The 26,711-nt window shown below is 41.5% G+C and overlaps 1 protein-coding gene across 1 annotated transcript in view; it reads left to right on the top strand.

Moving 5' to 3' along the window:
• myo16 (myosin XVI) overlaps nt 1-26,711 on the top strand; it is a 68,506-nt gene that overhangs the window by 19,263 nt on the left and 22,532 nt on the right. The window contains 19 exon segments of the mRNA XM_041057944.1: nt 2,464-2,539; nt 4,487-4,637; nt 4,813-4,963; nt 5,162-5,272; nt 7,423-7,488; nt 9,029-9,156; nt 10,421-10,526; nt 11,926-12,043; nt 12,753-12,900; nt 13,226-13,343; nt 15,179-15,296; nt 16,079-16,150; nt 16,958-17,099; nt 17,769-17,841; nt 21,274-21,426; nt 22,004-22,204; nt 23,073-23,148; nt 24,165-24,361; nt 25,328-25,408. Of these exon segments, the coding sequence (XP_040913878.1) occupies nt 2,464-2,539; nt 4,487-4,637; nt 4,813-4,963; nt 5,162-5,272; nt 7,423-7,488; nt 9,029-9,156; nt 10,421-10,526; nt 11,926-12,043; nt 12,753-12,900; nt 13,226-13,343; nt 15,179-15,296; nt 16,079-16,150; nt 16,958-17,099; nt 17,769-17,841; nt 21,274-21,426; nt 22,004-22,204; nt 23,073-23,148; nt 24,165-24,361; nt 25,328-25,408 (2,286 nt within the window).

Raw genomic sequence — 26,711 nt, 5'->3', positions numbered from 1 at the left:
TTTGCATGAATCCGGCATCCAGTTGTTGATCAGATGATAGTGATCAGTAGAACTAAATGCAAACATTCTCCAGACAGCACTCCTCCAATAACTTTCTTGTGTCTCTTTGCTTTTCAGAGTTTGTGCATATGCAATTACTGTGCCTGTGTGTAATATGTAAGTGCATTTGACTTAAGAGTGGCAGTCTAGAGGATTGGAGAATCGATTAGGTTTCCCTTGCAGCACTAAATCACCACAGACATCGGCTCTTCACTGGTGCCAGTGCTTTGCCTCCTGCATACCAACTACTCCCTCAGCATTCTTAACACTCACTTCCTGCCCCCATTCCCTTATAGCTGTTCGTACAGTGACATGTCAGTAATGTAGGACATTATGGGTTCAAGATGTGTGCATCTTTTCCGCCAAGTAAATCACTGGTCCCACTAATTAAAAGGTTTTGCTGATATGAGGCAGAATTAAACTGTTGCCTGGAAACACTGACACGCAGCTGTAATGCTAACTGGTACATTAAAACCAAAGACCCCTTCTGCAGTGTGGCACCCGTACTAGACTGACCCTTTAAGAAGATGTATGACCCTATTACTGCAGCTAATTAAGCATTCCTCTCTTGGTTTTGCGATAAGTTAGACCCTGGCTCTTGGCTTCCCTTGTTTTAGTTAGGGGTTTTCAAATTGGGTTCTCTTGAGGAAAGTTTTTTTTTAAATAGTCCTGTACTGGATTTTTAAGTAAAAATGACAGGGTGTTAAAATACAACACTGCTGGGATTGGATTAATTCAGTCTCTTTCATAGTGAAGGTACAAATGAAAGTTGTGGCAATATAGCAGCCACAAGATTTATATAACAGTAGAATTTTCTAAAGCTCTTCAATGTTAATCTCAAGATTAATTTTCACATCTGACAAAAATTGTTAGAAGGATATTTGGGCCTTTACCAAAAAGGTATCTCAATCTATATCAGCGTAGGTTACTGTGGTGAGGTGAGGCTACTTTGACCCTGCTGATCCCCATGTACTGATGACCTTTTCCTGGTCCTCCTGTAAACTTTGACCCACTGAAGAGTTCAGATCCTGTGGTGCTACTGACGTGTTGTTAATATTTATAGGGTGTGAGTGCAGCTGAGAGCGTTTGTGGACAGTAGAGATGCTGTAGACTCATAAGCGAACAGCTGTTGGCATGGGTCAGAGCCAGTCTGCTGAATGTGCTAAGTCACTCTGCAGTGCAGATGATGTCTTACTACTCTGCTATAGAACAAAGAAGCTCTGCTACTTCGGAGCAGTTTGAACTGTTACTTATAGAAAAGTATGTTGGTAAGTTTAGTGTTGTACTTCAATAAAGTTTGGCAATTTAAAGAAGTTGTATTTAAGTGAATAGTTGAAATCAATCAATTTTTTTGTTTGTTAGCTTAGTTCATCAAAGGTAAATAAGGAAAGTGATTTTGTTCTCATTAAAGGACACCTTTATCTTTGCAGTTAGTTTTACCACCTAGTGACTTAGTTAAAGCATAACTATGTAGTTACTTGCTGTTTAATGTACTGTATGCACCAATTTGCAGTGTTCTGACATATTACTTCTTCTTTAGTTGCATTGGAGCTAAATATACGAGTCTGCAAACTGAACAGCAGGAGGGGATACTTTGGTTTTATTTTCACTGAATATTTTCTTTGAATTAGCTTTGCTTGCATTGGTTCTTGTGTCTAATTATCATGTCATGTAATTATCATCGTGTCATTTACATTTTGAAGTGATGCCCTTATATTTGCTGAGAGCTGAGCTGAGACAGCTTCTGAGTCATGCCATCTTTCCACAAGTAATGAGGAAGAGGATCCTTGTCTATTATACATAAATTGAGTCACACTTCAGAACATCTCAAAACATCACATAGACTAATCACAAATCAGTATTCACAGATCACATAGTGCATCGCATTTCTTGGATCCGAAACAGCTGTTAATTCACAGAGCCAAGGTGGGGCGGTGACATAGAGAGAGCAGATAAACTAGAAAATAGAGTAATGTGAGGGAAAGGAGAACTCATCAGAATGTAGCCTGTGTGTAGCCATAGTTTAAAGGGAAAACTGAGACAGAACAATGGAAGACAGAGGTGACAGCCATCACATGTCACTCTGTGTAGAAATGAGGGTAAATGACTACAGGGTTCTTCCACTGTGACAGGTGATGGAAGATAGGCTCATTATTAAAGGATCTCCTCAGACTGGGCTAACACTTGTATAGACCTGTCATTTGTGACATACACTGTATATATTATTGGCTTGGTGTTTAAATTCTAGGTTGGTGTCACGCCTTAACTCCTATGAACTTTAACAGGAGGATCTTCAAAGAAGACATAAGAAATCTTTTTTGTTTTTGTTTTGAGAGAAGATGCAGTTAATAGTGCCCCAGAAATGGTTAAATTTTCCTAGGATCTAACAAAAATGGATGTGGGCGTTTCTCCCATCTCTTTCAGACAAGCATCGTTAGCCAGCTCCTGAGACATGGGGCAAACCCGACTCTGTTGAACTGCAACCAAGACAAGCCCTCAGGTAACACATTTAGACATTCACACCAAGATACATGTGTGCACATTCACACACAAATATTGCAGTCAGAATGAGAAAGTGTGTTTCTAGCAAGCAGAAAGCAATGAAGCAAAAAAGCAAAGAAATGGATTTTGACTTATTCAGCTGAGCCTCTTCAAATGCATTAATAATCACTATGATGATATAAAACATAGGCTCATACACAGACACACAGTGAATGAGGCTCCCTTATAATCAGTCTCTGGTGAGTCTATCTGTGCACATCTGAGCGTATCTGCAAGAGAGAACTCATTTCTTAATGAAAGAAAACATTAACACCTTACTCTTGCCTGTACACACATATGTGCAGTGATTAAATTTGGGTGTTAGCAGTAATCATAAGGGGCTCATGTGATTAATTAGCTAATGGTCATAAAGGTGGCATAATAGCCATGAGCGCATTGTTGGTTTTTTTTTTTTTTTTTTTAAATAATGGAAGCATACAAGATCAGTGCAGGAGAAATTGTCTTCTTAATGAAGACAATTTGCAACAATTCAGTGTGGTGGTAGATGTCTGTTAATGGTTGTCTAAGAGGTTCCTGTTTTTCCTGGTAGGCAGATGTCAGGGGAAACTTAAATAAAAGACGTCTACCATCTGAAAAATAGTGCCCACTTTTACAGCGATGTTATATTTATAGATCCCCTTTAAATCCCACCCTCCTATGTTTAATTTGCATTTATGGTACCTTGTAAAGTTAAAATGTGAATATTTGGCCTAAAGTAGAGACTCAGAGCTTACTTGGAAACTTCTGATTTGGGTACAGCCCTAATCTTGGCTCCCAAGGATACACACAAAGAATTTTGAAGAAAAGCACTCCGGTCCACAGGGGACCTTTAGCTCTTTGCCTTCTCATGTGTAATTTTTCAAAAAGGAACAATCTATCCTCAGCTTCTCAGTGAAATGCTCAGTCCCTCTGTGGGTGTGATAGTGTAAATTAGCATATTTCTTTTAAATTCAATTATATTAATGTTGCAGTGAAAGCCATTATTGGCTGATGATCCTGATCAATCTTCCACATTTCCTTCCCACATACACAGAGGCACAGCAGGGCTAGAACTCCTCGCATGTCAAACCTGAACAGAACCATTATAAAACCACCCTTTGAACCAGGCTGCTAATGACTGTAAAGTGTAAGTGTAGTCATGTAAATGTTAGCAGTGTCTCTTGTGTGATAGTGATGAAATGTATCATAGAGAGGGGTCTATCAAGAATATAATGGCTGCCTCAAACCATTTACTCCCATGTCTTCATCACACCTCAGACTGCCTCACTCCAGCCTTAATCAATAACTCCTTCTAGCATGTAGGCTTAGAGAAGATGTGAGACAAGCCCATAGAGACTGATGCAACCCCCCTCTTTTTCACTTGGAGCCACACATCCCTCTGTCAGCAGCCACATAACGAAAGGAAGACAGAGCAAGAGGTGGGAGTCTAGGGGGTTGTCAGTCACATAGAAATAAAAAGACAGCATAAAGCCATTCCCCTCCCTTGTGCCCTGTTAGACCTCATTAGAGACAGGGAGGATCTTAATTCCCCTTCCTTTTAAGCACAGTTGGATTGATCCACACTGGGGTTTCCATTCTACACCAGTGCTGGGTTGTCCACACAGATTACAAAGGAGGGTTGACATTGTGAAAGACGGGAGAAGAGAAAGGTGTACCTGGTTGTTCCACACCAGTGTTATCCTCTTTGAGCTAACAATATTACCACACTCTCATTGTCTTTTTGCCAGTGTCTTTACACTAAAGAGATAATGATGTAGAGTGGCAGACAGTTGTGAGAAAATCCATTTTGAAGCTAACAAATTTGACATTTAAAAGTTTTGGTATTTATCAAATTAAACTTGTCTCTGTGAATTTCAAATTTCACATCAAATCACTGATTAGCCCGTCTTGTTTGTCCTGTCACCAGACATTGCAGTGTCAGAACCTATAGCTGATATGCTTCTGAACGCAGAGGAGAGCTGGCTGCAGAGACTGAAGGACCCCTCTGCTCCTCTACCCTCCACAGACCAACGCTATGATGGCGGATCACATGACCTCACCACGCCTGTCAAGAACTTGTGGGTCAACCGTTTCATAAGCACAACTGTTGTTTTACAGTTACTACACAGATTGTAAAATAGTGTTGTTGTTTTTTTCCTTTTTCTCTCATCCACCACTCTGCCCCAAACCTGCTTCCTGTCCCTCGCCCTGTTTTGTCATTTACAACTCCTTGACTGTCCACCTAATATATAGGAACCCTTTTGGTATTCCTATCTCTAAGCGGGACAGTCTGCTGGAGAAATGTGCCATGTTCAGAGAGGCAGGTGGAGCACTGAGCGGACAGCCCTCCCAGGACAGTTGCCTAGATGGTCCCTTTAGCTCTGGAGCCAGCAAACTGGAGCAGGTACCTCACCTTCTTACAGCTCCTGCAGCACAAAAAACACACTAGTAAGAACACAGACAAGCTCAAGTATTCAGCTAGGTTACACAAGAGAAGAGAGATTTCACATTTTGCATTTATTACTTTTGTGTCGTTAAATAATTTTTTTTGTCAAATTATCATGTCATGTTCATTTTAACACTTGCCCTGCATTTTCATCAGGTCAAGTTGATGCCTCCGGCTCCTAATGACGACTTGGCATCCCTCAGTGAGCTGACTGACAGCAGCCTGCTCTATGAGATGCAGAAGCGCTTTGGCAATGACCAGATCTACGTAAGACTCCACTGTCCTTGTACCAATAAACAAGAAACCTCACTCAACATTAAACATGCATTAGAACACTGAGTGCACATAGAACACAGAGCCGACAGAGAAATGCAAACACATACAAACACATCACTCTCGGGCATAACTGGGCCAGTCTAGTTGTTTATTTGTAGTGGAGTGCTGTGTTGTTTATGGTTGGGTGGTTGTGGGATGTGATGTTTGGATCACACGTCATGTACTTTATACCCATGAGCTCTGCGGTGGTTTTCCCTCCAGCATACGTATATGAAATGTACTCTTTTTATATACATCTCACACAGTACATCACATACACTGCACCTCCTCAAGCACTAAAACCAATTGTGCAAATTTGTATATTTGCTAATCATGACTACTGCCATTGTCAGTAACTTCTGGTGATTTGTTATTTTTCTGAATGTAGTTAAGGCCTTAGTCTGTACACCAGATTGTATTCATGAAATGTAAGAGTGGTACCTAATTCTAATGTACATGTACTCACACACACACACACACACACACAGACACACACACTTAGAGTGGTGACAGTTGAAAAATCAATACCATTTAGATCAATTGGAAAGATAAATCCATAACTATATTCAAGAATAAAATACCTCTATCTCCAACAATTGGTCCATTTCACGTTCCTGTAATTTTCTCCTTCCCTTTAAAACTGTGGTCTGGCCCATAAGTCTCCACTGGGACTAAGCTCTATAAAGGCTGGAACGGGATCAATGTGTCGCTATCCGGTGCGCTCTATTCTCTGTGAAGAGGCAGTAATAGTGTGTTATTGTGGAAACCCAGATGGGCGACAGACAGTAGGGTTAGCCACAGCAGGGGACACAGATAAGGGGGTGACAATAAAAGGAAGTAGAGTGGTGGATGAAGAAAAGAGAAACAATTAGAATTCACCATAATGAGGGCTGGATACTGAGGTGCATTCCTTTTGGATGAAGTATTGAAAAGAGAGTGTTGTTGACAGCTACCATGGGTATATCAGAGCACGCCTGAACTGATTGTGTACAATCTGTCATAGAGATGCACAGGACACAGTAATGTAAACAAAGACAGCTTAGCGAATGATGGCTTGGCTTTAAGTTAAATTTGCATTAAATTGCCAAAACAGAGCTTACACTTCTCATTTGACCAAACCATTTCTTAGTTTTTCTGCCCTTCTTATTGTTCTTCTTTCAATATCTAATGTAGATGACTTTACGTACTTATAGTAATAGAGGGCATTTCTAGAGAATGGTGAACAAAGCAGACGTGGTGAAGGACAGAAACAGAAAGTGGACAAAGGCAATGAATGCTCCATATGTTCCCAGCAGGGTGGTCAGAGATGGGGCTTTGATGAGTGATCTGCTGCCTTCTGCCAGGATAGAAGGACCAGTGCACCACTAAACCCCCAAGGAGAGTAGTAGGGAACTGGGGAAGGATATGAGAGAAGGCAGTGATGGAGACTAGATTACTGACAAGCATGTCGTGAGATTAAATGAAAGAGTTAGCGAGGGAGAGTGGCTTAATATTTTCAGACAAGTTTACCTAGTTAAAGACACAAAACAGTACAAAAGTTTGGAGAATTTTCCTCAGTGTCTGCAAGCAGTTGGGCTTTGTTCAAGTCATTAACCTTGAGCCAGGGCCTAAGGACAGAGCAGCATGTTACAGAATGCTGAGTGTGTTAGCAGTTTAGTGGAAAGGGTCAGAAATTGGGAGTTGGCTATTTTTATCTAAATAGCCTTGGGGGTTTGTATCTACACTCTATCTGTGTGGGAGGGCAGGTTTTTTGTTTTTATTGGAGAAAGGTCATTACTTAGGTTATCATTGAAGGTCCTTTCATGACATTTCTCTGCCATGAGATTACCATATTCTTATGGTAATAGGAAAAGTCACCACCATGAATATTGATGTTAAGGAAAGAGTGGGTGAGCACCTCTATTTTCAGGTCAGTGTTAGCTTTAGGCAGTCGCTCAGTGATTATAACCCAGCAGTTTATATGTCAAAACAGTCCATCAAAGCAGACCTATGCCACCTCACACCCAAAAAATGAATATTTCATGGTATTGGATTAACTTTGTGTCTTCAACTGAGTTACTGAATTGAAGAAGACTCACGTGTGTTTCTGTGCTCTGTTGTAGACTTACATTGGACACATTCTTCTACTGGTCAATCCAAATAAAGAGCTGCCCATCTATTCCACTTTGGTAAGCATGCATTTAAATCACTTCTGTTTCACATAGGCTTATAAGATGTACTATGCTTAGCTCTCGTAATGTTGAATTTGCAGGTCTTTGTATGCATGATCCCTGCCTGAAGCATGTGGCTTTACGCTGTGAAAGCTGTGCATTGTACATACAAAATCACATTATAAAGGAGGCATGTTTGCTGTTTAATAAGCAGGACATGAACAGATGAAATAGACCTGGTAGTTGATAAATAATGCAGCCTTCCTGTCAGTGATACACAGCATAAGGCTGACTCTGCAACAGCCAGGAAATAGAGGGATCCAGTTTAGCGAGGCACACACACTCTCTCTCAGACTCACACTGGCTTTATTACACTACCTCTCCACTATAAAAAATACATTTTGAAAACACTATCACTGTTGGTGAAGACCAGCCTGTTTAACATTTCCAAATACCTAAAGGACACAGTCAGTGAACGTCTGACAGGCTGTGATTCTTCTTTAAACATTACGAACATTTGTTTAGTGTTGTGATATCAGTCTACAATGTGTGCCACCTTATTTTAAATAGTGTATAACTCATCTTGAAATAGATGAATTAATGCCAGTTTAGTGCATGCCCATGTGGGCCCAGGAGGGGTTGATGGAGGAAGAGACATGTTCTACTGCCATGACAGAATGGAGCCAAGCCCCCTCTAGCTGGCCCATTCCTGCCTGTGTCTGGATTCACTCCAGGCATCTATACCCAACTGAGAGGGTGTGTGGAGGAGCAGGGAGGAGCCGGGGTAGGAAGGACATATGTCAAAACATGTGTGATCTGCTGGCCGTCTGTCACTCCCTCTGATCTGGTGGTCTGCAGGCCATCCTCCGTCCCTTTTCCTATAGCCACAAACACAGCACTGCCACACGTCTGCTGGTCTGGTTACACATTGGAGTAATGTAGTACAGTTATCTCACAGTTCACTTACTAAGTTTTTAACAAAGGTAGAAGTGTGACATAAACTGTGCAACTTTTTCAGGTTTCATCTTTCCTACATGCTTCTGAATTAAATAGTGCAGATTTTTTTTCCAGATGAAGCTAAACTGAAGAATAAGCTTCATAATACACATTGTCTTTTTGTGTTTTGTACTGCAGCATATTATTCACTGATATATTGTTACACACCTAAAAAGATGGGGTCAGACATAAACATGGACATAGTCAGACATTATTGTGCCGGGATGACCCGTAGCTTATGTAATTAAACTGATGACAGTTTTCTCTCAGCACCAAATAGATGTCTTTGTCACTTAAGGTTGAATTACATGGTTACAGTTAGTGGTAAACCACATCTTGTTAGTGAGCTGGACACTTGGTATGTAAAGTTATACACAGAACGGTTTCACTGTTTTGCTGAAATTTAATAACGTTTGTGTTGCTCAGTCCAGGTGTGTATCACTGTTACGTAAGGTTGTAACCCAATGTCATGACATACTGTGCCTACCACTCTCTCTCTCTCTCTCTCTCTCTCTCTCTCTCTCTCTCTCTCTCTCTCTCTCTCTCCCTCTCTCTCTCTCAGGTGAGTCAGTTGTACCTGAGCTCCACAGGTCGCCTGTGCTCCTCTCTGCCCCCTCACATCTTCTCCTCTGCAGAAAGAGCTTACCACATGATGCTGCAGGAGAGACGCCCGCAGTGTTTCATCTTAAGGTACACTCTGTTCCTTCAACACACAAACACTGAACTCTATGCCTCAGGATACTAAGACAAAGCAAGTTCAGCTGCGGACACCTGGTTTGTCCACACCCCTCTGCCACGCACCTGTTAAATACTCCCTGAGAGATTAATAGCGCTCAACCTGAGCCGAGCTGAAGATCTGTTCAGTGTTCACACAGAGATGAATGTTTGCTGGGAGCATTACAGCATCTTGCTCTTTGTCCTCGGCTGGACGGAGGCAGCTCCCTGATTGCAATTAAATCCTGTTCCGGCTCTCCAGTGACATTCCCGCTGAATTGTAACCAATCTGGCAGAGTTAATGCGCCCTGGCCACAGGCTATCCATCTCACTCACACACACAATCACACACACACACATATGGGCAAGCAGGATCATTGTGCTGTGCATTCACACATACACACACACACTCTCTCATTTTCTTGATTCATTCCCTGCTGCACTTTATCACTCCTCTTCTTATTTCTCTTGCATTCGAGCTTTCTGTTTAACTCTGTGTCTCCTCACACACTGCACTAAAGAACACACACCCTCCTACACGTTTACAGGCAATGAGCGGCCATGATCCCCTGAGGCTAGTGCTCCAACAAAATGCCCTTGAAATCTAATAAAAACTGGTAAATGAAAAGACAGTGAAAAGGCCTTTAGACTTCACACTCAGCAGGGCCATTAGTATCAAATACAGCAACACACATACTCACAGACAAGCAGTGCACCACAGCACACTGCGGTCATTAGTAAGGGCTTCTGACCTTCTGAAGCCATCTGCTTGGTGTTACTATTACAGTCTCAACTCTCTGCATGTCGGTGAGTGTTAGAGCATGTACTGTAGAGGTACCTTATGTCAGATTTAATATCCACTCGCTGCCAAATTAAAAACAGACCCCCAGTGTCAGGTAAGTTGTGGCAGTAAAACATTTGAAAAGTGGTTGTCGATAGAGGAACATGAGTGGGTGTAAGATAGAGGAATAGATTTAAAATTTAATGGAAAGGGGTCCCTGAAGGGGTGATGTCAGGTGGGTGGAGACATGTCACTGAGGTGACAAGTACGAAACACCCTGATGACTAAAGCATCACACCTATTCATCTGAGACATGCAGAGTGTTGAAAAATGTGTGCACAGCAGTATAAAACACTTCTACATTCAAATATGAAATAATGACGACACATAAAACAATAATGACATTACCTAAAATATGAATGACAAAGAATCTACATTTTTCTGTCTTTGCCTCTGTAGCGGTGAAAGTGGTTCTGGGAAATCAGAGGCTTGTAAGCACATTGTGAGACACCTGACAGCCCGATCCAGCCCCAAAGGGTTCGCACTGGATCCCAAAATGAAGCATGTAAGTCTGGACCTGTCTGTCTGCAAGATATTTTAGTATTTTACACTTCAAGCAGTCTTTGCATGGGTTTGCGGCTAAGGAGCATGTGATGTAATTGCAGATTCCGGGACATGAGTCTTGAATCCTTTTACTTTTAAAAAGGACATATACTTTTTTTTCATCTCATACCCTTGTTTCTTTACTTTGACTTTGTAGAAAAATGCAGTTTGCTAGTAAATAATCTTATAGCAGACATTTGTGCTTTTTTTTAAAAAAAATCTTATTTCCATGCTCTACATAATGAGTCCTTACTGAGAAGCTAATGAAAATGTTTGTGTTTTTCAAAGCGAGACACTGACTGATTCTTACATTCTGTCAGTGTGCATATTGTTCCTTCCCCAGTGTCATCTCTATATCAAAAAATCAGCTAGAACTCAGTGAAGCAGTGTTTGTAGCTGTGTGAATGCATACTGCAGTTTCTTGCTGCTGTAGTGGGGAAAGAATAGATGTATGGATTAACACACGACAGTATGAAGTCATTGCTTGTAATCTTTTCCTCTCGGCTCGATAGCTGTTGTTTTCTTAGGAACACCATTTGAGCATTCAGATCAATGTTTGATTGCATCATTAAAATTTCCACTACAGTGACTCTATCTCTGCAGTGCTTGTTCTTTAGAACAGAGCCACTTGCAGCAGAGAAAAGTGTTTGGGTATTATTCTTAGATGGGAGTTCATCTTCTCTTCAACCTATAGAGGGAGAATTGATTTATAGTAGAGTACAAAAGATCAAGAAGTACCCATCATTTTCCAGTCAGTCAGGAGATGCTAAAATCAGAAAATGATTTGCTACAATAGATAATGACCAGAGATGTTTGTAGAGGAAAATACATTCATTTTTTTTATGAAAGAAAAGAAAAATGTTTGAGCAGAACCCCGAATTTAGAATCCTTCCTCCTTCTGTATATGAAAAACAGAAGGAAAGAAAAGAAAAATCTGTCAATAAGGTCAGCACTTTTATCATTGCCTCTTCTTGTGTTCATTGGCAATGCTTGACATATAATTCACCTGCTCTGCACTCAGTCTGTCGGTCAGGTAACAAAGCAGCGCGTTGCCTGAAAGTACAAGTGCTGTGTTCTGATGAAGTCATCGTTATGTCGTCAATATCTGGGTCAGCTCGCTCTCTGATCATCCTGGGACAGAAAAAAGGCTAAGCACTCAGATATTGGTCGCATATTGACATCTAGTGGTAGAAAGTGGAATGGGAGTAGAACTCGCTTTGTTTCAGCTCTAGAAATCTGTATAAGAGAGATACTATGGGTGAATTGATTTCATTATTGGAAAAGAAGATTTAAACAACATATTTACACTACAGCAAAAGTCATTCAAAAAATGTTTTGTTTTGGTTTGACATATGACATAGGTGAACTGTATTCTGGAGGCTTTTGGTCATGCAAAGACCCAGAGGAACAGCAGCTCAAGCCGCTTTATCAAGCTGTTGACCATTCAATACTGTGATAAGAAGAGGACACTGCTCAGAGGTAACCTACATTTCTGTCACTAAAGCACTAGATGTGAAGTAGCTGTTTGTCTTTAAGATTAACTTTCATTTTCAAATGTAGTGGCCTCAGACACTGTCACGATTGTTGAAGATTTAATTTTTAGTGGATAAACTTCCCCATAAATCTACATTCAATAGCCCATAACGACAACATGTTTTTAGAATTTCTTGCATATTTATTAAAAATCAAAAACTGAAATATTTGATTTGCGGATGTGTTTAGATGCGGCAAACTGAATTGATTGGACATTTAAGAAGGCACACACCTATGTATATAAGGTCCCCCAAATTTACTCTGCATGTCAGGACAAAACTAAGCATTTAAGTCTGAGAAACTCTCCACAGATCTCCATAATATAATTGTGGTGAAGCATAGATCAGGCCCATGGTATGAAATAATTTCTAAAGCTTTGAAATTGTGTGTAAAATAGTGAGACACCAGCAGGGGGCAGTAAAAGCTCACCTATCTGCTGTGATGGTCTTCCTTATTTGTGTTCCATTTTTACAACCCTGCTGACCTTATTTTACCCCAGTTAATTTGATCAGAGGTCACTGGCCGTTGAACAGCAGACACAGATTTATTGTTCAGGACTGACAATTACATTCAGCACTTCTATACTTCTTCTTCATTGTATACATCCACATCCACACTCATGTTGTTAAAATATTCATCACATTTGGTGTTCAAGCCCGTGTGTACACCTACATGCTGGAGAAGTCTCGTCTGGTCCACCTGCCTCCTCACCAACACAGCTTCAGCATCTTCTATCTTATGGCTGAAGGGATGTCGGCGGAGGAGAAGAGCACGGTTTACCTCAACAACGTCCTGGCTCATAGGTACGTGTCTGCCAGGTGCCATATGCATATTAATAGTTCCTAAAGTGGGTAAAAAGTTTATTGAGGTCACAATATACAGTTCAGTCCAACACTAATCCTATAAAACATTCATATTTGAGATCCTCACAGTGTGTGTGTCTGTCTGTGCATGCATTCATGTACTTAGAATCAGTTTTCAACATCTATACATCTGTGTATAGTATGTACACTCTTGTGTGGGTATCTCCTATTCAGTGACATGAATTCCTGCTTAGCACATGTACATATTTTTGCGATTGTCAGAAGTATTGTTCCATGATGCCTCTGCTTTCTGTCTTTACCTTAGGTATCTTAGTGGAGGATTTCCAGGTGAGAACCCTCCAGTAGCTTCAGCCTCTACTCAGAGCAGGGAACGCCTTGCAGGAGTCAAACAAGCCTTGCGAGTCCTGGGCTTCAACAAGCAGGTATTGACTGGCACTGCATAAACCTTCTATTGAGCCTGTTTATTCAAAGGCTATTGAGAACATAGTGTTAATATTATGGACTTTGAAATAGCCACTTATCACTGATAAGCCTTTACCCCAGATTTTGTTGGCACAAACGGACTCTATACATATGTCAAAGGATGCAGGCACAAGAAGCATTTGAAATGAGACAGGAGTTATATGTTGAGACTTTCTTGGCACAGATATATGGGTTATGGATCCTGAATTTGGACCCAGCACGTGTTTCAATTATCTATCTAAAGACCAAATGAAATTTGTGGCCAAATGCAGAAGACCGTTGATTTATGCATACAGCATGCATGTGGTGGGCCACGGCACAGTCCGTCCTGTACTCGACCAGCTGTGTTCCCAGCCCATTATCAGGTTCTATTCTTAGATTTCCAGTCAGCATCTGTCAGCAGTGAGTGACCACTATCTCACCTTTTAACGCAGCAACAGTACACGCAGGCAAGCATGGGACAGAGGAATTGAGCGATAGATTGTGTTATTATCAGAGGGCACTAGTGTCCAGGAGACAGGAGAAGGAGTGGGGGAGTAAGAGTGAAAGTGGTGGACCACCCATTGGTCTCTGTCTAAGCTCTCATCAGGAGACGACTCCCAGTCCAGACCCAAAGGTCAATCGTCATTAACGCTCCCTATCGCTCCTTTTTGCTCCCTCGTTCCCTTTCTTCTCCTCCCTAAGTGGGGGGGTTCTCTGTGTATAGAGTGTCAGACAGAGACTAATGCTTGTGTTTATCTCCCAGATATCAGCTCTAATATCCTGCCTTGAGAGAGTGCACGCGCAGACATATTCGCACACACACACACCCCCTCAAACTCAAACATCCCCCTCTCAGATCAGTGGGTAATGGGGTATTCCATTAAGTGTCCTCTACTCAAGGGCAGAGAGGAAGGGAGAGTGGGAAGCGTGTGAATGGAGGGAAGAGGGTTGACGTTTTAGTAAAATAAGCATAGGGCTTTCAAAATTTCAAATTGTTTGCATTTTGTATTGCATAGAAGCTTAAGGCTGGTTGTTCCACATTTTTGTTATTTTTCAAGGATTCCCGTGAAAATTCAAAATCAGCAATTCTTATGTCAGTGCTTTCTGTCTGTCACACTCAGGCCCAAGCCTGTTTGTTCGTAATGTGACCATAAATATTTGAAAATGGCAAAGTGTTTTACAAGTTTGAAAATGGGTTGTAAGCATAGAGTTTCATTTTTTTTTAAAGGCCAAGCAATTTCCTAAAACAGTTACTAGTCCATTTGTTGGGGACCTTAGTGAACAAAGGATAACTATGCATAGTGGGTATTTTCTGGCACCAGGATGCATGTGGTATTGATACAAAATGAATTCCAGAGGTCATGATAATGAAGGGACTGGTCAGTAGTGTAAATATGTCATTAATTTATGTGTTTTTGGACTATAAAAGAGGCCAATGGAAAAGAGGAATAAACTTTGCTTGTTAGAACAATCATTCAGTTAGTAGGATTGTTTTTTTTTTTTTGGTATTTTCATGGGATTTGTTGACATTAAGAAAAATATAGAATAGCACCACTTCTATGCTGTACAAAAGAGGTTGGACTTAGAATCATGAAATATAGACTCAACCTCTCATGTACTGCAAATTGATATTAAGCAGTGAAAAGGTGTTTTTGATTTGATAACAACGCCAAGATTTTGCTAATTTTCAACTGCTAGTAATGATTATTTTATTTTATACTCTCTAGCTCTCCACTGTCCTCTCACTTTCTTGTGTTTTTTTTCCACCATCTCTCTCTCTCTCTCTCTCTCTCTCTCTCTCTCTCTCTGCTAGGAGGTTGACTCAGTGTTTACGCTGTTATCTGCTGTGCTCCATATTGGGGACCTACGTTTTACTGCGTTGACTGATGCCGATACAGCCTTCCCTTCTGACCTGCAGCTGCTGGAGAGAGGTAGGTGCTTCTGTCACAACTGGGGCCACATTTTCCACCCTGTGTGGAGGTGGTGAGGAAGAGGGGTGCATTACACTGTCTCTTCTTGTTTACCTCGTCATCACAGCTCCTCTCTCTCTCTCTCTCTCTCTCTCTCTCTCTCTCTCTCTCTCTCTCTCTCTCTCTCTCTCTCTCTCTTCCTTGGAGTTATGCTTGGCAGCTTACCAGAATAAGCTAAAGGCCAGACATTCACCTGTCTGGTAAGCTGCATTTTCTGCCAAAACGTAACCCTGGTGAGGAGAGAGTTTCCCGCTATTGGGGTAGAGTTTTCTCTCTGACTGGCTCCTTAATTGTGCAGCCGCTACATGTGCTGCTGTGACCCCTGACCTTTTTTGAGATGGTAAACAAATGACATCAATGCCTGAACGGGAAAGGGCCGGTCGTTGTCAGGGAGATGTGATGTCATTGATGCAAATGATATCAGCAAAAGGTTTTTGGGTTGCTGTTACCTTCTGCTGCTTGTTTATGGGGTCTGCTCAGAAATCCACGGATGACTAATTGCTGCCAGCTCCACCAATCGACTAAGCAGGAATGAGCTATAGCACAGCTCAGCTTGTTGTTGTGCTGTCTGTGTGATATCATCATCAGAGCTGTGCAGAGCTGATTTAGTTTGTGGATGTTATCAGCAGTACCTCTCTGATGCTCAGTTAATATTTAATGCTGTTATTTTGATGTTGTTCATCCTGTCATCATGTCACTGTCATTTACTCTGCCTGTATCTCTCTCTGTCTTCCCTGCCATAGTTGCTGGAATGTTGCAGGTGTCCTCCAGTGACTTAAGTACAGCCCTCACCTCTGATGTTCAGTACTTCAAAGGTATCAACTCGCCAGCCTTCACCATCACTTGGCCCTTCTTGTTTGTTGACTGCAAAGATATGTTGAGGAAAAACCTCAACACTGATGAAGTTACAAACAAAGCTTTTAATAAGTCAGTAAGAGGGTGACTATTGACCACAGTGTGTAGTGGATTAGGCACTCCACATTGATAATAAACAGGTGATATTTAAGAATTAAAAAATAAATAAAAATAAAGTATATATATATATATATATATTTTTTTTTCCCCCCCCAGTGTATATGCTTTAGATTAGTGCATTACAAAAATGTGTTGAAAGATTCCCTTATTGTGACCAAGAAATATGAAGAAAGACACTTTACAGCTGAAAAATAAACTTGTCTGTGCACTCTGGTGGACAAATGATGAAGTGGCAACACTACAACATATTTCTAAATTACCTCAAAAATTCCTTTGGATGTTTTGCACAGCAAGTTGTCAGCCAGCGCAGATGCAGATCAGAATATATTTGTGATAAATGAAAATCAGCCAGTAATACTGGCCATGCAAATGCATTGGTCTTTCTTTAGCAAGAATTAGCTGCAGGAGGATTTTGTTACGTATAAACGCAGTAATCAGTGGTTTCTTGCATCAGAAAACAGCAACCGTTTGATGCATGGGAACATCAGATTCCAGGGAAATTGGTTCCTTTTAAAGAAATATGAATATTTTTAATGGAAACCAGCAAAAGCCTTTAAGATAAACCTTACAAATACTCTACTGTCACTGTGCTATCATCTGAATTGTCAGGTGCCAGAAATGGTTTTTGCATGTCCTCTTTGTGTCAGGTGATGTGATCACTCGGCGCCACACAATAGAGATGTCAGAGCAGTACAGAGACCACCTTGCAAAGGCCATCTATGGACGCCTCTTCAGCCATTTGGTCAACAGTATCAACGACTACCTTCAGGGACAGGACGATACTATTGGGTATGGCTCTGTTTGTGCGTGCATGTTCTTTTATGCGCATATTTGCCCAGGGGTGTTTTCGCTGTAAACCAGCAGAATAAATTCCTTGGAAGCTCAGGCCGTTGATATCTGTTATCACAAACACCACTAACGAAGTAAATCTGTCATCACACACAAGCAGTAACTCAGTCAGGGCCTCTGGTGTGACAAAAATGACATTGTAACTTGACACAAAGTTTAGAGTGGAGGTTTGTAATAGTTTATGCTACATGACATCCACAAATAGGCATGTACACTGAAATGGAAAATATTGAGCATAGGTGGAGGGCACACCCAAGGTTTATGTGGAGGCCTCAAACATACACAAAAACCTAAATACACACACACACTCCCAGGTGGAGGCCATAGGATCCTTGGTGTTGTTGATGTTGGGAAGTCTTATCACACACTGTTAGATAACCCTGGCTACATCTTCTGGAATGTGTTTGTGATTTGCCTTGTTTACACTCCAACCACAGAATGTAATAAATTTGTCAACCACGCTGCTCATGGTACACACTCATACACTGCACACAAGCATGATAATTCTTGTCAGAGTGATGCAACCAAGCAGACAAGTTCTCACATTGATCCTGAAATAAAAGTGGTGTAAGATAACAAATGTGCTTTATATCTGTTTGTCTCTTCCAGTGATCCTGCCCTTGAAATTGGGATCTTGGACATATTTGGGTTTGAAGAATTTCAGAGGAATGGATTTGAGCAGGTGGGTCTGTCCTTACTGTTTTAGAGATTTCAGTCAACCCCGTCCTCCCCCCACAGCCCACTGATGTTACGATGCTCTTCTCTTCAAGCTGACTGATGATTTCTCCTAATTAAGCCAAATGCATTTATGACATTCCCTGAATAATATCACTGGTTTGGAAGGCTATTCTGAGCTATAAAAATCTCAAATGAATAGTATGTGGTATTGTAATTCAAATAGATCTTAATCAAATTGTTAAAATATATGGGGCTGTCATCTATTTTAGCCCAAATATTTTAGTCTGTAATTGTAATGAATGAGGTGAGGTCTGCGGCTGCCTGTGGCGTGACTTTCAGCTGTCCTCAAATGAACTGACGGCTGATACAATGACTGCCTGTGTGCGAGATGCTAGAGTAATACACAGAATCAAACCAGTGTGTGTGTGTGTCTGTGTGTGTGTGTGTGAGAGAGAGAGAGAGAAAGAGAGAGAGATTCAGTTTTGGTGCTTGGGGTCACAGTGCAAATCATCACTGATTACTGGTTCAAATCTTTGTCCAATGAAATTGTTCCCAGCTTCTTTTGTATAAAGAAATGTTAACATTTGTCTCTGAGCTGTGTTGTTCATATTACTGAATAACTGCCAACATTAATGGCAGTTACCAATGATTTTTTTGGAGTTTGAGAATTGAATTTGATTCATAAAAATATGAATCTTAATTTCTTATCCTTTTCTTTGTAAGTTTTCTTTTTGCGCACCATCTAGCATGTTTGTGTACCTGCTTGTGTGTTTTGCTGTGTGTGCCTTTGCACATACCGTGTACACAGGTGAAGTAGTGTGTCAACACTAGGGGTGTGCCATCTAAGTCACCTCACGATTCGATTCGATTACGATTCACAGTGCTACGATTCGATGATTCCCCGATTATCGATGCATCTCGATTCATCTTTTTTTTCCCTACATTGAATGTTTTTCTCACTCTGTAGTTACTTATAAAATAATGTATATTTTTACATATCCATTCATTGAAGTAAAACACGTTTATCTCTATCTTTTCTTTTCTAACCTTAGAGCCTGCCTTAGAGCCGTAGGCAGCCGCTTCGCCATGCTTACATTGTTTAGTCTATGGAAGGGGCTTGTTGTGCCACCCAGATTTGCTTCTGTCTGTGCAGTTTTCCCCAGACACACGTTCCTATTCCACACGGAAACAGCATTGCACTCAAATTTTGTCAAATTCCGCGATATTGCGCGTTAAAAATAGATTCCGTTTTAGTCGGCCAATTCCGCGATTCAGTGATCGCGGAAATCATAGGGCCCCATAATATGTCCGGGGGGCACGCGCTACTTTTTTTTCGTTCTGACCGCTGCACTTTCCTTCCGTTATTAAAAGAATCGCTTTTTTAACATTTATGAATCGATTCTGAATCGTCAAGTGTCGCGTCACGATTAATCTATGAATTGATGAATCGGGCACACCCCTAGTCAACACGGCTTCTTTTCAGTGTGTGTGAGTGTACAGAGTACATGTCCAGTTCTATGCAGCTCACCTGTTATGGGCTGTAAATCTGCCATGCACTCATCAAGCAAGCTCTGTTAATAGACTGCTCCATTGTAAGACCAGCAGGGATCAGACAGACAAGTCTGTATGTCACTGTGTGTGTGTGTGTGTGTGTGTGTGTGTGTGTGTGTGTGTGTGTGTGTGTGTGTGTGTGTATGTGTGTGTGTGTGTACGTGTACGTGTGTGTGTGTACGTGTGTACGTGTGTACGTGTGTACGTGTGTACGTGTGTACGTGTGTACGTGTTGTCTTTGGTTGTAATTCAAAGTGCTCCAGAGGTTAAGTGCTTATTCCTGCTACTCAGAGCTTACATTCCCTTGGAGCTAACACCTCCCTGCTTTTATTAAGGCCAGTGTATGTTTGCCTTGGCTTTTGTGCATGTATGTGACTTTGATGTTTGTGTGTGTGTGTGGTGCTAAGATGTCAGTGGCCTTACTCTACCTCTGGATGTTCTCTAATTCAAGTGGAAGTGAGGAATTGCATAACCTTTTCTCTTCAGGTCACAGGGAGAGCAAGGGTAAGCAGAGAAGAGAAGAGAGGGCAAGAGGCTCACAAAATTACAAAAAAAGAGAATCTATCTCTGGCCAGTGGTGGCAGTGGCTGCCTCTTCCCCCATGCATGTTCTCTGTTGTTGCTGCTGAGCTGCCTATTAATATCAGCCTGCTCAAAACACACACATTTCCCACCACCCACAGAGAAGAGAGGAGGAGGAGGAGCAAGTTCTGGATAAACAAACATGATGATCTCTTACAGTAGATGCAGCACATCAGTGACAAACAAGTCCTGACATGTTTGTACACACATGTATCCACACACATGCAGACACATAGACAGACACGCTCCACATACGCAGCATGATCAGGGTCATTAGTGCTTGTTAATTAGAGCTGTGTTTGTCAGGGGTGTGTTGTACCTGCTCAGCACTTTGCTAATGAGCTAACTCAATCAACCACCTGCTGGGACTGAGCTTTTATTGGACTAGACTCGCTTGAAGACAAAGAATAGACTAACAGCGATGAAAGAAAACACACGCGCATACCCGTCTGCAGCACAGAACAACACACCTCTAAATCAGCACTTCTCATTCAAGCAGGCTATGAGACAAAATATAGGTCGTAGTACTGTTCTGACACTATCAAATGAGTGCCCAAAGAGAAAAAGTCAGCCATGTTTGTTTGTGATTTTCACACTTCCATCAAATAAACATTCAGTCTTCTCTCTGGCTGGATAAATCTTAAAGCTAAGGGCCGCAGGGCGCTGAACACAACATCAGTATTTTCATTTTTGCTTTATTTTTGAGCTAGTCATTATCACAAAAAACCAACAATATTTAAGTTTTTATCACATGACTTGTATGTCTTGCTTGGTCTAGCATTTTTGCATCTTTAGATGCAAAACATGTAGTTACAGTACAGAGGATAGATGCATGAGATCCTTGGTTGAAAGAGGGACACTTAACTAAGTACACATGTGACAAGTACACATGCACTCCAGACATATCCATTTAATTGACTCCTCCCTCTGCTGTGATTGGTTGACTACTGGGTTAGGTAGCATTCATGTGTCTCAGCAGGAACACTTTGTCCATATTATTGTGGGATAGCAGACAGGCCCTTCAGAGCCCATTGCTGTGTGCACCATGTGAACACGTGTCCCTGTAAACAGTTTTCATAATTTCAGGGTCAGGTGTGTTGGATGAGTTGTCAGGCAGTTCATTTATGGCCCATTGCCTTCTCTGTTGGTGCCACCAAAGGTTATGTTTGAGATTGTATTCATGCATTTGTTTGCTTTAAAAACAAACATTCAGCAGCGTGTCTCTGAGGAACTTCACCATGTGCACTGAAGTGTGTGTTTACAGGTTGATGTGTGTTTCTAAGTGTGTGTTGTGTGCATTCCAGCTGTGTGTGAACATGACCAATGAGCGGCTAAGGCAGTACGTCTCTGAGGTGCTATTCCAGCAGGAGCAGGCTGAGTGTCTGCAGGAGGGCATTGCCATGGAGACCCCACGCTGCCCTGGCAACCAGCCAGCCGTTCTGGACTTCTTTCTTCAGGTACTGCACTTTTCTGGTTTGGACCAGTCCAGTCCAGTTTGGTCTCTCATGATGTAACTCAGCATTGTAAGCCCTCCCAGAGCTTTAACAAAAGCAAAAAAAATTACACAGCTAAATTAAATTCACAGACAATTTAATCACTTAAAGTTGTTTTTGTTGTTGTTCAGTTGTTGTTTTTTTTCATTTGAAAGTGAGTCATCCAGCTGAAATGTAATGAATGAGTAACAAAAATAAAATGTCAAACTGGAATATGACTGGTTGTCCTGGCAGCCCAGTGGTAAAGACACTTACAACAAAATTGCAGCATGTCCGTGGTTTGATTGTGGTCAGGGACCTTTGTTGAAGGTTATCCCCCTCTTCACCTAATTTTTCCTGTTTGTCTATATTATATAATGTCTATACTGATAATGGCCAAAATGCCCAAAAAATTTCAACACAAAGGAATATGACTGAATCTATTTGATATCGGAGGGGCAACTCTGCCCTAGGGGGATGAATAAAATTGTCAGAAAGACACTTTTGGAACATGACTGACATATATAAATAACATATGAGCATTTGTTTATTCCTCCTCCAGAAGCCACAGGGACTGCTGTGTGTGTTAGATGAGGAGAGCCAGAGCCTTCGTCCGGTAGAGCAGACCCTGTACAAGAGGCTCTCAGCCCAGCTGGACTCCAATCCAACTCATGGCCTCTCTCTCACTACTAAGGACGGCAATGGGAACCCCCCACCCAAAGACCAGGGCCCAGCCTTTACTGTCAGCCACTATGCTGGACAGGTCTGTCTGTGTTACATTTACAGTATATATGTATATACAGATTGTGGGGCTAGGTAGTATAAAATACAGTCTATTTCAGGATTAGTTGTAGTTGCAGTAGACCTCTTAAGTTTTTGTTCTGATTGATAAACAAAAATCCAAGTTTATGATATGCTTCCCTTCAAGTTATTGTTTGCTAAAACAGAAAATCAGTCAGAATCAAGCAACTCTTACAACTTACAAGTAACTAAGATTATCAGTAGATTTGAATACCATATTTATGCCTTATGTTATCTCATTTTACCTATGGCATGTTTTAGGGAAGGGAGTGGCTTAAGCTAACACTTAAGTAATGCACTGCTGTGTGTGAAACATGCCCTTGTCAAGTATGTGATTTTCTGTTGTTACTTTGCTCTTGGTCATGCACTTGTCATATTTTATGACATGGTTGGGGCTTCAGGTGATGGGAACAAATTGCTAGTGTTTCCTCCGAAAGCTTCAGCTGATTTCAAACAGTATTTGCATTTAGTTCAGTTTTGTTCTGTTTTGTGTTTTCTGGAACAAGTTGCCCGTAGGACTGACGAAGCCAGCTGTAATTTCTCCAACATCAGTCATTTCTCTATCTGAAATAGAGCAGGCACTTATGGTTATTTACATTGATTATACTTTCTCTGTTTGAAGTGCACATGCTCAGTAAACGCAAATACATGCTAACTGATAATGATTGGCTGTTCAATTGCGCTTGGTGCTTTTAGAAAGATATAGGTCAATTAAACTGGTGTATTAATAACCATTTTATGTTGCATATAAGAAATGTACTGTATAAATGTACTGCAAGAATAAGAAAGAATATAAGTGAATGTCCACGAATAACTTGTTTTTCCACCAGATTTCGTATGACTTCACAGGATCACTCACAAGAAACAAAGACTTCCTTCCCCAGAATCTCTTGTTTACGATGAAGTGTAAGTACCCAATCAATAACACACATATTAGCACATTGTGGCGTCAGAGCACACTTGATCTCAAAGATGCTCTCTTGTCCAAACTTAGAACACACAAAACCACTCTTTGTCTAAGTGTGGTTGTGTTTGCATGTGTGTGTTTCATCCTGTATGCAGCAGACAGCAGCGTCTGTGTGTATATTGTCTATAGAAGTTGCCAGATGTGGGGTGTTGTGGCTAGCACGACACACGCAGTCGTTGTGTGACTGCCAGGCTAGCCTTGCGTCCAGCAGCCTAATTGCTATAATTTCCATGATGAGGCTAATCTTCTCAAAGCTAGCCCTTCACTCACACTTGGCTGTTATCCCGCTGCCTGACTGAGGAGATGCCTCGCTGCCTTTCATCCACACAGACACACGTGTAATGTGGTTTCTTCTTATGGGTGTTATCCCCTCCTCACTTTAAGTTTAAGCCTTTAGGATAATAGGACAGCAAAGGGATCTATGTAAGTCAATATTCAGGTGGTGGCAGCGATGATTGCTTTAAATGAAAAGACAATTACCCTTGGAGCTGTGTGTAATTAAGTCTTTAAATGAGTCTGACTTATGTTTGTTTTTCTTTGCTTAGTACACCTACCTGTCATCCTTTCCTCTCCTCTCTCTCTCTCTCTGTCTTTTTTCAGCCTTTCAGAAGAGAGTCACACGCCCACGATCACACACATGTTGTTTGGCTTTCTGAATGAGCTCATTGTTGTTGTAGACCGCTCCACGTGTTGTCGAGTGGCATAGTCCACCCCCTCTTGTTGCCTGACTGTTTACATGGAACCTAACTTTATGCATTCTCCCCACCCTCGCTCCTCCTCTGATCCCTCTTTCCTTCCTTGTTTACATCCTCCTCACTGTTCTTCTTTCCTTCCTCCCTTTCTTTCTTTCTATCTCTTCATCCCACCTCTCCTTATTTTCCTCCACCCCCTTACTTCAACCAATACTGTTGCTTCTTTTCACTCTTATTTTCCTCTCTTCCTTTGTGCCCGGCAGCTAGTGAGAGTGTGTTACTGCAGCAGCTCTTCCAGTCCAAGCTGACTCAGACTGGTTCTCTGGTGCCAGCAGCTCAGGGCCGCATAGGGCTGAGGGGGCCTAAAGCTGCCATGTTGCTCCACAGGATGCCATCAGCCTCCCTTTTAACTGCCAGCTCTGTCCCCCAACAGCCTCGGCGGTACCATGACCTTACCAAGGTACAGAACACTGTTCACAGTGTAGTGAATCCAGTGCTACAAGGTTGTGTTGCTCTGTACCTGTAGCTAGATACAATTGCAACACATATTTGAGCTTCAAGACTTGAAAGACTTGAGTTTCCTCTAGTCCCGGGCATTGTCATCCTTTTTCTCCACTACTTTTTCAGGGTTTGTATTTTTATCACTTTGCCAGTAGATTTGACACATACATTTGCTCAAAAGTGCATTAATCGCACTACTTGAACCTTTTTGAAACCAGATAAATAAAACATAGGCACTTGTGACTTCAAGGAACACAGTCAGTCACTGGCAACTGACTGCTGTGCTGATCAATGGAAAACCAGGTTTAGTATTTTTAGAAGGAATCAAAAACAGTCTAATTTAAGACACTTCCCCTCACTGGGCTATATATAAACCTTTGGAAATTGGATTGGGAAGAGATAGAAAAGCCAATCCTGACTGTGTGCATGTGTTTGCACACAGTCTGCTTTATCTGCTTTAGTGTGTGTATAATCACAGTCATGTTTTGGATAGCACATTGGAGTGGTACATGTGTGACTGAAAAGGTTTGCTGGTTGTGTAACCTCCTGGGGGGTCCTGCCTGCTGTCTCTGTGGCTCATTAGCCATCTAGAGCAAAGGCTTACATAAGACCCCTTTCACTTCGCGATCTGTCCCAGCAACCTTATACGGAGACATTAGGGAATATTGCAGTACTGCACTGGGTGTAAGACTGTAAATAAGACTGTACAGGTCAAGTCAGTTTTATTTATATAGCCCAGTTTCAGAATTGTTATATTCTGACAGATATTCAGACAGAAGCTTTTGAAAAATAGTAACTGACTGACAGAGCAGTGGTTCAGTGGGACTGTTAAGTGTGCTTGCAAGCTATACAGCATCCTATACAGCATCAAAGACAAAATTGTCATGTTAAATCTCTATTTTTTTTCACTGTATTATCTCTTCAGATCTTGAAGAAGAAAGGCTCTAGCTCTTTCCTCCAACGACTAGAACGGTGTGGGCCCATCACAGTGGCTGTCCAGCTGAGGGTAAGAACCATTCCAGTCTGCATGGGCTTTGCTCTCATACGAGTTTCCTCCCAGAGTCAAAAAAAAAAAACATTCTGGTGTGGAACTTGGACTCCAAATTGCCAGTATTTGTGACCATGAATGTTCTTGTCTGTCAGTGTGTTAGGCCTGAAATAGATTGTTGACCTGGCCACTATTCCTCTTGACCAGTGGATGTTGGAATAGGATCTAGTGCCTTCTGATCATGTATTGAAGAAACATTTAACAAGATTACCACTGAAGAATTTGTCTGGAAAATCATCTTTCTTTCTTTCTTATGCTCACCAGATTAATTCCTGGTAAAAGCAAAAGATTCCAGCAATGCTTCCCTTGTCTAAGCATCTGCTTAGTTATGCTAGCACATGTACAAGTCCTCATGTTTTGATGGCAATTAGACAAAACCAGTCTGTTCATTTTATCTTTGTGTTTATTTTTACTAAATATCGATTTCCTACATCAAGTACCTGCAATCATCTGGATCACATCTTAAATTACTACAGAAATTTGTTACTGAAACTTAAGTTTTTGTGTGAATTTAGTCCTCATTTCAAGCAGTCACTGTAGTTGATGGATCTTTGTGCACCCATTCCCTCGCAATAGCCCTCAGACCATGGAACATTATTCTTACTCATACACAAAACACAGCCTTTATAACAATTCTGGCCCAAGACCTATTCAGAGTAGGGTATTGTGATTTCATAACTATATAAAGCAACAGTAATATTCTGTCGGAGGAGAGCAGTCCAGTGTCTGGTGACGCAAGGAGGCTGAAATGTGCTCAGAGAAGCAGTACCTTTGGTTTGAATGAAGCCAGTGTGTTGCACAATCAGAGTTGTGGGCTTGTGGTCGATGAGTCCCTCAGGGAATGGCAGGGAAGGAGAGAGTGGGCTGAAAAATGATGCTGTACCAAGCCAAACATGAAGCCCTCCACATTAATGAATGAACAATGAACAACAACCACTGTGTCCCATGCACACGCATTTGTGTGTGTGCATGTGCTTGTTTGGTGGGAATGTGAATGCTGTTAGTGACGTTCAAAGAAGAGGGGTGAGGTGTGGAGCATTGTACCTAAGGGTATGCAGAGCGTAGACTGACGTCAGTTTGAGGAATGGCATAAACACAGATGTAAGTGTTGACTTGTATGTGTATGCGTTGGTAAATGTGTGCGCCTGCGTGACCTTGGATGCGGCATCTGTGAATTCAGGGCTTGAAGAAAAGCTCCCTCACACTCACACACCCATAGAAACATAGAAAGGGCTCTTTGTGTTTTTCTTCCTCTAGAGGA

This window comes from Toxotes jaculatrix, chromosome 15 (genome assembly GCF_017976425.1).
Source record: "Toxotes jaculatrix isolate fToxJac2 chromosome 15, fToxJac2.pri, whole genome shotgun sequence".
NCBI lineage: Eukaryota > Metazoa > Chordata > Actinopteri > Toxotidae > Toxotes > Toxotes jaculatrix.
This window is presented reverse-complemented; position numbering and strand designations above follow the sequence as displayed.